Here is an 11,278-nt window from a genome sequence, read left to right as displayed (position 1 = left end):
TAATTTGTTCCTCTTCCTCCTGTATTTCCCACAAACTGAAAGCACCTCTGAAGGTTTGGTTAGGTTCTGGTTTAACAATTTCTTTTCAAGAATATGTAAAAAGGAGCCATGTTTCTCCAGCTATAATATCTTAAGAGTCAATGGGGAATCTATTTGAAGTGCAGATTCTGATTCCATAGGTCTGGGGTGGGGTCTGAAACTGCGTTACTAACAAGCTCCCAGGTGGTGCTGATGTTCCAGTCCTTGGACCACACTGTGAGCAACATGGTCAAAGGTGTTGCTGTGCACTTCACTCTGCCCAGCATCAAGACATCTCAGCATGAGTGATGTGAAGTTTGATCCCTTGATTATGGTGGTTATTGCCAGATATTGCCACCCTAAAGGCACCCTTCCCCTTTACAATTAGAAGTCATCTTGGAGTAATCTTTGGCCAATACTTTGGCCACCTGATGCGAAGAACTGACTCATTGGAAAAGAATCTGATGATGGGAAAGATTGAAGGCAGAGGAGAAGGGGACGACAGAGGATGAGATGGTTGGATGACATCATCGACTCAATGGACATGAGTTTGAGCAAGCTCCGGGAGTCGGTAATGGACAGGGAAGCCTGGCGTGCTGCAGTCCATGGGGTCGCAGAGAGTCAGACACAACTGAGTGACTGAACTGAACTGGAGTAATCTTGGGGCAATTTGAAGTCATCTCAGGGCACTTGCAGCACAAAAGTTTCCAATTATTTACCACTCTCTACTTCTCCTTTTGTGAAGGAAATGACAACCCACTCCAGTATTCTTGCCTAGAAACTTCCAAGGACAGAGGAGCCTGGTGGGCTACAGTTGGTCCATGGGATCACAAAGAGTTGGGCATGACTGAGCACACACGCACTTCTCCTTTTGTAATATTATTATGTAATTACTTGTTAATACCTGTTTTTTTCCCCCCCGAAGTGTCTGTTTTGCTCACTGCTGTACTGTGGTGCCTGGTATGGAGCAGGCATGCAATGACTGAAAAAAGAAATGAAATTTGTGATCTCTATCTTTGATAATATATTTAGAAAGCTGTTTTTAACTTAAGCCAATTTTTATTTTTAAAAATTAATAAGTGGACCTGATAAAATAATTCCCAATATAAACAGATATATAATATAATGTGTTATATTATATGGGATCAAACTTTGCATCACTCACGCTGAGACAACTGCTCCCATCTTAAATGACTCCCATCTAGTCTGCCATCTCTGCTACCCACAGTTAGCCACAATTTCCATTTCTTGTGTACCTTACAGGAGTATACAAAATTATATACATGTATTTGTACCTACTTTTATATTTCTCTTTAGTGGAGAACCACCATCACCATTGTTAGGAAGCTTGCTTTGTTGACTGGTTTATCTTGGAGATCATTCTGTATCTGTAGACAGACATGGAACGGTCTATGTCTATCTGTAGATAGATAGTTCCACCTCGTTGTTTTTCATCATCATATAGTATTCTCTGGTATAGATACAGCAACATTTATTTAACTAGTTCCTTATTCTTGGACACTGAAGTTATTTCAAGTGCTTTGCTGCTCAGTTCAGTTCAGTCGCTCAGTCGTGTCTGACTCTTTGCAACCCCGTGGACCCCATGGAGCACACCAGACCTCCCTGTCCGTCACCAACTCTCAGAGTTTACTGAAACTCATGTCCATTGAGTCAGTGATGCCATCCAACCATCTCATCCTCTGTCGTCCCCTTCTCCTCCTGCCTTCAATCTTTCCCAGCATCAGGGTCTTTTCAAATGAGTCAGCTCTTCGCATCAGGTATTACCAACAAAATTAATACCCATATGCATACAGTTACATGAATATACATTTTATCTACCACATAAACTCCTAAAAATCCAACTGCCAGATGAAAAAGTGTCTGCATTTTAAAAATATTTTCAACGGTCAAATTATTCTCCAAAGAGGCTGCAGCAAATGTATATTCCTGTCAGCAGTGGTGTATCCATGATTCTGTGAGTAACAAGCAAACAGTAAGTAACTAAGCCCCTCAGGTAGAGACATGTTCACAGTCTCCAAAGCCAGAAGTCAGGTTGCCTTCCTCCTTCCCCTCCACCGCTGTCCCAAGAGCCAACCAGCCGCAGCTTCCTGCCAAGTTCATCTCCTGTGTCACATCCATCACTTCGTCCTTCCCTCTTCACTGTCTTGGCTGCAGTTCAGGTCTTCATCCTCTGTCTTTGAAACCATGTCTGTGGTCTCCCCTTAGGGAGAGTCTTAGGTCCCTAACCAGGTAGCTCAGTGGTAAAGAATCTGTTTGCCAACATAGGAGACAAAGATGCGGGTTTGATCCCTGGGTTGGGAAGATTCCCCTGGAGCAGGAAATGGCAACCCGCTCCAGTATTCTTGCCTGGAAAATTCCATGGACAGAGGAGCCTGGCGGACTACAGTCCATTGGGTCGCAAAGAATTGGACAGAACAGCACACACACACACACACCCAATGCAGCTTCCAACGGGTGGCTGCCAGGCTTGCACATGCCTCTCTCCCGCTCAGCGTCCCTCTGTGGCGCCCCCTCCCTGCAAGGAAAAGGCCACCCCCTTGGTCGGGCTACAGATCTGCATTATCTCGCTCCTGCTTTTCTGCAGTGTCATTTCCCCTCCTTCCCCCCTTGTGTGCAATTTCGAAACTGTCACTTCCCACGCTCCCTAGTGTGTCCCTTGAGGCTTTGGCTTCCTTTCCCGTTGGACCTCCCTGCACAGACCACCTTCCCCTGAACCTTGCCTCCTTCCCAAATCCTTGGCAAGGATTTCCAGGCTCCCCATGTACCCCCAGGGGAGGTTACGGTGTCCCCTGTGCTCCTCCCCCATGTCATCTCTTGCCTGCACCCCCCCCCCCCGCATTTGCAGCATTTCAGGTTTGGACAGCATATTCAGATGTCTGTTCTCCACACTAGGATGTGAGTTCCTTGAGAGCAGAAGCGCATCCTAGTCATGGCATATCCCCGGGTCCTGGCCCAGTGCCTGGCACCACAGTCCACGTTGTCGCGTTGAATTCTGTGGATGAAGTGTGTGTGTATGGGGGGGTGGGGGGGAAGGCTGGCTGAGGTCTCAAAGTTGGGAGCGGTGGTGACTCTCTGCAGTGACAGGCCCTTCAGGATGCAAATATGGCGAGGGGCGAGTGTTTGCATGGAGAGCAGGAAATAGAGCAGGACCCCGAGGAGGGCCGGGCAGGAGGCAGGGAGGGCTCGGTGTTGACCCGGCCAAGGGCTCTCGGGCTTCGGCTCAGACTGGGACTGGAGCTCAGGGTTCTGCGGGCTCTCCTCCCGGGTGATGGCTTCGTGACGCTTTTCTACCAGGAAAAGTAGAGGGGAGAGGGCGGGGGGAGGGGGCAGCATCACACACACGCTGCAGAGACCTGGGGGGACACGGCAGCGTCTGGAGCGCCAGGAGGCTGAAGTCACAAGGTGAGGGGATGAGGACTGGGAGAGGCAGAGGGTGGAGATGGGGGGAGCGGGGCCCCGGAATCAGATTTGAGAGGGGCAAATCTTCCTTCTCCCCAGTGCATAGGGGGTTGGAGGAAAAGCTACCCACCCCCGGGAAAGGGCCTCGTTCTAGGCCGGCCCTCATCCTTCCAGCCCCGGGGAGAGGGTCTGCGCCCAGGCAGGGGGCCGGCGGGAGAGGCCCGGCGCCGGGGAGCCCGGGCTTCCGCGAGGACAGAGAGGCCTCCAGCGGCCAGGAGGCGAGGGCGAGCCGGGAGGGCACTTCCTGCCAAGGCCCGGGGCGGCCCAGTTTCGCAAAGGAAGTTCTGCCAGGGCCGCAGGGGCGGAGGCAGGAAGTGGGCCGGAGGCTCGCGCTAGGGTGCGGCCGGCGGGTAGTGAGAGGCCGCGGCCGGGAGCGGGGGAGGGCCACGGAGGTGAACCAGACCGAGGCCGCGACCCCACCCACCCCCGCGGGGCCCCAGACGCCTCCGCCTGCCCGCAGCCGGGTCCGGCGGCGCAGCGCTGCCAGCGACGCCTCGGCCGTCCGCGCGCGGCCTGGGTCAGCTGCGTTCCAAGTTCCGTTTGGAGCTGAACTTGGCTTTCCTCTAGCTCGCCCCATTCCCCTCCACCCTCTGGGGCCTCACGGGTCCCTCCCCTCCACTCCGGGGCGGAGACCACACCCCTCCAGTCTCCAAATACCTTCCAGGGGCCTCTCCTAGGGACGCATTTCAGTTCGCCTCAGAGCTAATACTCTATGGAGTCCTCCCGATGCAGGCATTATTTAATCACTTCTGCAAAGAGGGCCTAGCTCCATTTTGCTGATCAGATAACTGAGGCCAAAACGGGTAGAATTAAATAACAGTCAGATGAACTCGGGCTTCCCTGGTGCCTCAGCGGTCAAGAGTCCGCCTGCGAACGCACACGATGCAAGAGACACCGGTTCGACCCCCGGGTGGGAGGGAAGATCCCTGGAGAAGGAAATGGCAACCCACTCCAGTATTCTTGCCTGGGAAACCCCATGGAAAGAGGAGCCTGGTGGGCTGTAGTCCACAGGGCTTCAGAAGAGTTGGACACGAGTTAGTGACTAAACAGCAAACGGCACAGATGCACTCGGACCCATTCAAAGTTTGCATTTTCAGGCTTGATGCCCCTGGAAGGGTGAGGGCAGCCCTTCCCTCCACAGGGTTTGCTGAAGCAGGTGTGGCTTCACTGGACATTCCCCCAACTTCAACAGCCCCCTTCCCACCAATAACCACACAGCCAGGATTGGGGGGGGGGGTCTGGCTTTAGCTTTAGTTCTTATCAAACTGTGGGGTTCTCCATTACAGAGAAGGCACTTAGATGGGAGGGTCACCTGAGTCAGACCAACTTTGTTCTCCCTCCCACCCTCAGCTGTCTGGGGTGGAGGGTAATGACACGTCCACCTGACATCCCCCTTGGCACTGGTATGTGGGTCCCCTTAACCGTTAGGCCTTTGGGAGAGCCCAAGGCTCTGGCCTCCAGACTCAGCATTTGGGGGAGGGATTCCAGATAAAGGACTGAGAGCTAGAAGGCAGGACGTCCTGGGAGCTGCCCCCAGCCAGCAGGGGGCAAAGCAGAGGGGCTGCAGGGGTGGGGTTGGCACAGGGGCTGGGGGACAGCTTGGCCAGGTTTCCTGGAGACCCCCAAACCCCACAAGAAGGGTCCCACTTCCTACAGATCCCCTAAAGGCACCGGTGAAATACGGGGTGGGGTGGGGAGGCACCAGTTAGGTGGTCTAGAGAGACCCACACACAAACTCTGCTGGTGGGCCTGGCACAGCACTGGGCACAGAAAAGGTGCTCAATACATGTTTCTTGAATGAATGAATGAATGGAGCAGAGAGGGTGTGAGGGACAAAGGACAGGGCCTGGGGCCCCTTGGGCCAGCCTGCTTCATTCAGAAAATAGTAGTTTAAAAAATGTAAAAATCCTTTCCCTCCTCCCCCCCTTGTTTATGGGCCCAGGAAAGGGAGAGGGAAGGGTGTCTCTACCTGGACCCTTCCCTCTCCCCCTCCTCTAAAAGTCTATATACACATATACATATTTATATGGCACCGCAGGATACTGCCTGGGCCCCCACACGGAGCTGGGGGCGCCAAGCCCCAGGGCCTCCAGGGCGGCCAAGGCAGAGGTGAGAGGTTGGAACTTGGGGCAGTGTGGGAAGTAGCCCTCAGCAGCTGGTGAACCCAGAGCAGCTGGATTCTGGGGTCCTGAACAACAGACCCCTGCTCCCTTCACAAGTGAAAACAGATCAACCCTCCCCGCCCTAGGCAGAGGTGGGGTGAGGGGGGCCTGCAGCAGTCCCCAGGAAAGAGGTGGGGAGACGGAGTCCTGCCCCACCAGCCTAGATTGCAGCAACCTGAAGGCTGTTCCAGGCAGAGCTGACCCGGATTGTGGCCCTGGGAAAATCGGCTGGGAAGAGGGCTCTATGCAAGGCACTTGGTGTCCACTGTTCCCAGGCTGGGGGGGGGAGGGGGGTCCAAGGCAGAGGGCAGCTCAAACCCTGCCCCGCCCCCAAGCAGAACCGGAAGGGCCTGAGGGGCCCAATTTGGCAGCAGAGAAACATGGCGGTGCAGAGAGACAGAGGAAAGAAGGGGGAGTGGCACGCAGAGCCCCACGGGTCCCCCAAGGAGGAGGTTCTAAGGCACTGACTCAGGGACCCAGGGGCTCATCGCCCTCCGTGCAGCCTGCTGCCCCCTCCAGAGCCTGGCCAGGCTGGTGGCGGGGCTGGTGGGGAGAGACCCCGCTTCCCCATGGCGCTGAGTTTTCTTAAGGCAGAGTCCAAGTGAGAGGGGTGCGGGTGTGGTCAGGGGCAGGTCCGAGCCCCGTGGCGCCTAACTAGCTGCCCGGCCGAGGCTGCCTGAGCACTGAGTACACGTCGTCCACACGGCTGAGCTGCTCAAAGAAGGGCAGAAGGTCGTGGAGCTCTGTGTCACTCATGTTGTCGAACCATGAGGCCACTGGTACCTGGAAGATGGGTGCGGGGCAATGAGGGGGGCAGGGGGCCCTGGGCACAGAGCGTCCAGATCAGCCCCGAGCACCCTCACTCACCGTTCCCCAGTAAGTTGCACTGACCACACAAGTCAGAGCAGAAGTTTTAGGGAACCATACTCAACCCTGCATGTTTGAGTTCAGTCTCTTCAGTCGTGTCCAACTTTTAGGGAGCCCATGGACTGTAGCCCGCCAGGCTCCTCTGTCCATGGGATTCTCCAGGCAAGAATACTGGAGTGGGTTGCCATTCCCAGAGGATCTTCCTGACCCAAGGATCCAACCCACGTCTCTTACGTCTCCCACTTTGGCAGGCGGGTTCTTTACCACTAGCGCCACCTGGGAAGCCCTTACCCTATTGTGTGCTAAGCACTTGGACAGTTTCGGTTCATTTTTTTTTTTTTTTTTTTTCCGGTTCATTTTTTAAAAAAGTTAATTCTGGGATCCACTAACAGTTCACAACTGTTAGGATGAAGTGGAAACTGCTCCAGTGCCCAGCAAGGGACCCAAACCCATGGCAGGCCCCCTGTCCATGCAGGCAGAACGGGCTGAGTGACTGATAAGAGACCTGGGGCAGCTGTGGATGGACAAGGTAAGCAGGCAGCAGCCAGGGGCCACCGAGGAGAGAAAAGAGGGAGGAACGGGAGGGACCAGACCCCCAAAGGGCCCCAACCCCCATCCTGCCGGGCACTCACGGCGTTATCTGGATGGAAGACGTAGGAGGCGGGCGAGTTGTCCAGGATGAGCACCCGACGCAGGTCTCGGCCCAGTCGGCTCAGGTCCTTCACATAGTTCCCCCGGTGGAAGACACACGACTCCCGAAACAGCCGCGCCCGGAAGGCCCCCCACTTGTCCAACAGGTCAGCTACCGGGTCTGCGTACTGGGGGGTGGGAGGTGGGTCATCGGGGGCAGGGAGGGCGCCAAGACGGACCCAGAGACCTCTGCCCAGTGGTTGTGTGTCAGAGGCAGACAGGAAGCAGAGGTGCCCAGGGAGCCCTGCGGAGGGTGGAGGGCTCACCTTGGCCAGGCTGGCGGTGAACAGCACGCATTCGAAGAGCTCCCCCATCCGCTGCAGGAACTCATCGACGTGGGGCCGCTTCAGCACGTAGACCTGGGGGGTGGGCCAGTGAGGGGACTGCTGGCCCATGGGCCTGGGCAGGGTGGGGCAGGGTGGGGTAGCCAGGGGGCTGTGCAGGAGTTAGGTGCAGGAGGTAGAGGAGCACAGGAGGGCAGCTGGTCCCAGGGCCCGTGGGCTCCACTTGGCCAGCCACCCCCACCACCGCCAGGTAAACCACCCACTGTCCCCGAAGAGGATCAAATAACCTCCGACTCCTGTCTTTGGGCCCTACCTCAGAGGGAATCACTAATTCCCACCCCTTCCTCCGCCAGGGCCTCGGCCGGATGTGGGGGCCTGGGGCAACCCCCTCACCCCAAGGCTGCAGGGCACCGGCCCCCGAGCCAAGTAATGGAGAACAGGCTGGACAGCACACAACCTATCCTGAATTACTTGAACTGGGTCCCGGGCAGGGTGGGGGCGAGGGGGCACCGAGGAAGACCCCCCACCCCACTCCCTGCAGGCCTTGGAGCTGGGCCAAGTCCCTGAGGGTCTGTGTGACCTCAGGCAAGTCTCACACCCTCTCTGGGCCCCGGACATTCCACATTTATCAAAATCCCATCTAGGGCTCTCAGGACTGGTGGGAGGAACCTGGGGTCTGGAAGACAGATGCCAACCCTACCACCTCCCCCCCACCCCCAGCCCCTCACCTGGTGGACCACCCCATCAATCTCCACAGGAATGATGAAGTCAGCATTGTTCACTGGCTGCAGAGGGAAGAGAGCTGCTGGAGCTGGGGCAAGGCCCGCCAGGACCACCCTCCCAGGCCAGGTCAGGGTCTGTGTGACCTCAGCCAAGTCTCACATCCTCTCTGGACTTCTGACAATTCCACATTTATCAAAATCCCATCTAGGGCTCAGAGACCGGGGCCTGAGGGCTGCTGGGCGGGGGCCCACCTTGAAGGAACTGTGCACCAGGGTCTCGTCCAGGTCGATGACCACGCAGATCTTGTCCGAGTCCTGGGCTTTGGCCTCAGGGAGCAGGTACTGGACTGGGGTCTGCTGTGGGGACAAGGGGGGAGCTGGTTATTGCCACCTCTCTCAAGCCCCAGTTATTTTTCCTACCCCAGCCCTCTTCCTGGAGAGCCCCAAGGACAGAGTGGGAACACCAGCCCCTTCCCAGCTTTGCCCCTGCCAACCCTGGAGCCTGGGGGTAGGCTGCCTGGCTCTCAGGGCTTCACTTCCTGACCTGGGAAACCAACGCAGAGGAAAGCCTCCACTTCTGAAGGGGAAATTCAGAATCCTCGGGGCTGGGGGCCCTTAGGAGGCAGTCAGGGTTGGGAAGGCCTGGGAGGGTGGAGGGCTTGGTGGGGGGTAGGGGGGCTTCACCCTCCTCCACAGGGCCTAGCAGCACTTCATGAAGAGCCCCCTTCCCCTACACCCCCCGAAGGGCTGAGTCCAGGTGCCCCCATAGCCCCCACTTGGCCAGCACACACCTTGGGGACGGCACCATTCTCCTCCACGAGCAGGGGTGCCCCGCTATGGGCGGGCAGGGCCTCCCCGTCATCCCGGCAGACACAGCAGAAAAGCGAGTGGAGGATCCCCCGGCTCCGGGGCTTCTGAGAGGCTGCTGACTTCTGGTCACCTGAAGCAGGGAGGCCCAAGGTGGGGCATGCACACTGCCTGGCCTGCAGGGCTGTGCCTATATGCCCAGCTGCCAACCCCTGGGCTGAGAGGATCTGGCCATGGTTCCTTCATTGAGGGAGACACACTAAGGTGGCAGCCTGACAGTCTTGGCTCCAGGCCACCCCTCCGCTCCCCACAAGTTCTTCTAATGTGGCTACAACGTCACCCACACTAGGGAGTGGGCTGGTTGGAGGCTGGGACAGGAGGTGTTTTCTCTTCCCAACAGTTTCCATCTCTGCATGGGGAGCAGTGCATAGGGGCACCTCCTGACACCCGCCGGACCCGAGCAGCCCCTGGTCAGTGGGGCCCCTACCAAAGAGGGCTGGGGCTTGGGGCCCTGGGGCCCACTCCCGCCCTCCTTCCATCCTCCACCTCCAGAGGTCCAAAGTCCTCCCTGAAGCTGGGCCCAGACACAGGGGGTGGGGGCTTGAAGCTAGCGTCCTGCGGCCACCTACTGGCCCCTCCTCCTCCTCCTCCGCCCCCGCCAGGACCTCCAACCTAGATCCCGCTCATAGACTGGCCTACCCTCCACCCGACCCCCTATCCAACCCCCCACCCTCGACCCCGGGAGGACCTAGGTCCCGGCCAGAAGTGGACAGACCTGGAAGGACTTCCTAGCCTCTTAAGTCCACACGAGGACAGGGAGGAGCAGACCCCCTAGACCAGAACCATCAGTCCCGGGGTGCCCGGCCCAAGCTGGCGGCATCTCGGGTCGCTGCGTGTATGCACAGACACGGCGCCCACCGGCTCCGGGAGCCAAGTGCGCGGTCCGATCCCGCGTCTTCTGCGGGCGCGCGGGCGATCCTTAGAAGTGGTTGTCTCTCTCCGCGCCTCCACGCGGGACGCGGAAGTTTGTGGGGAACGTGGCCCTGTGTTAGTGGGAGATCTTTCCAACCCTCCCCAGCCCGCTGTCACCTCTGCGCCCCCTCCCGCGACCCAGCCAGACCGCGGCCCGGAGGGGGCGGAGTCTCAGCTGGTGGCCTGAAGGCGCCCTCTTCAGCCCCCCCATCTCCCAGCCCCCTTGGCGCCAATGGGGGAGTGGGGGGGGGGGGGGAGACGACTCTTCGGCCTCGCGCACACCCAGTCTGCGAAACCTGGAGGGCGCCCCGTGCTCCACCCCTGCCTCAGTTTCCCCACCTCGAGCAGACCGAAGCGCCCCCAAACGCGCCAGGCCCCGCCCCGGGTCTCCGAGTCTCTGCAAGTTCAAACTCTCACCCAGCTTCCCCTCCAGTTGGAAGCTTCGGGTCCCGCCAAGGCGGGCGCCCCGGGCGGCGGCGGCAACTGTCGCCCTCGAGAGAGTCTCGGCTCCCTCCTCTTTGCGGCGCCGGGTCTAAGCGCCCCTCCGCGCTCCCCAGTACCTTTGCTCCGTAGCGGGCTCCGCGCTTCCTCCTTGCTGATCTGAGTAATGACGGCCGAGCTGTCCATGGGGCCGGGCGCGCTCCCCTCCGGCCGGACTCTGGCCCGGGAGCCCGGCCTCCCCCCCGGCTCGGGCCGGAATCGGGGCGCGGGGGGGAGGGGAGGGGTGGGAGGGAGGGATCCCCGCGAGCTTCGGAGGGGAGGGGAGCCAGGTTCTAAGGGGGAGGGGGAGGGAGGGGGCGCGGAGGAAACTTTGTTACAACATGGAGTTTCCTCCCCGCGAGGCGGATGCAAACATGGAACCCGGGCGCCGTTTCAAGGCTCCCCCTTAAAAGGGCAACGGCTTCAGCGTGACCTGGACTCGGCCGGGGCTTTCATCACTTGAGGGGCCGGCGCTGCTCGGCGGGCAAGGAGGCGGGCCCGGCCAGGTTCCTGCCGCGCTCCCGGGGGCGCCGCCTCCTTTCCCGCCGCCCGCCCTCCCGCCAGCCAGGCCAAGCCTCTGCGGCTGCGTGGCAGGGCCGGCACCCCGGCCCACGGTTCTCCGCGCTAAGCGGCCCGGGACCAGGGCCCGCCCGGGGCGCCCGCGCCGGGAGTGCCCCGAGGCAGCGCGACTCCACCTCTGAACATTCCAAAGGTCGGGGACTGGCAGCTTCTCGGTCTTCTCATCTGGGAAATGGGGATAACACCATCTGGTCTGAAAAGTGGGTCTTCTCTCCGG

General features: G+C 58.8%; 1 protein-coding gene and 1 non-coding gene across 5 annotated transcripts; both read right to left on the bottom strand.

Moving 5' to 3' along the window:
* Positions 1-1,493: 1,493 nt before the first annotated feature.
* Positions 1,494-10,865, bottom strand: CTDSP1 (CTD small phosphatase 1). Of its 4 annotated transcripts, none has more exons than XM_010802334.4 (7): positions 10,563-10,865; positions 9,015-9,163; positions 8,476-8,580; positions 8,230-8,286; positions 7,484-7,576; positions 7,160-7,345; positions 1,494-3,326 (listed from the first exon to the last, which is right to left on the bottom strand). In XM_010802334.4, the coding sequence occupies exons 1-7, from the start codon at positions 10,627-10,629 to the stop codon at positions 3,129-3,131; spliced, it is 855 nt and encodes a 284-aa protein (XP_010800636.1). In that variant the 5' UTR covers positions 10,630-10,865; the 3' UTR covers positions 1,494-3,128. The 4 variants fall into 4 exon arrangements, with proteins under 4 accessions (XP_010800636.1, XP_010800637.1, XP_005202895.1 ...); XM_010802335.4 differs by having other exon boundaries at positions 8,476-8,577; XM_005202838.5 differs by lacking the exon at positions 1,494-3,326 and adding an exon at positions 4,562-6,443.
* Positions 7,907-7,991, bottom strand: MIR26B (microRNA mir-26b). Its single transcript, NR_030883.1, has one exon. It is a non-coding gene; the product is annotated as a microRNA mir-26b (primary transcript).
* Positions 10,866-11,278: the final 413 nt, after the last annotated feature.

Source organism: Bos taurus, chromosome 2, assembly GCF_002263795.3.
Source record: "Bos taurus isolate L1 Dominette 01449 registration number 42190680 breed Hereford chromosome 2, ARS-UCD2.0, whole genome shotgun sequence".
Lineage (NCBI taxonomy): Eukaryota > Metazoa > Chordata > Mammalia > Artiodactyla > Bovidae > Bos > Bos taurus.
Note: the sequence above shows the minus strand (reverse complement) of the source record. Positions and strands in the feature narration are given on the sequence as shown.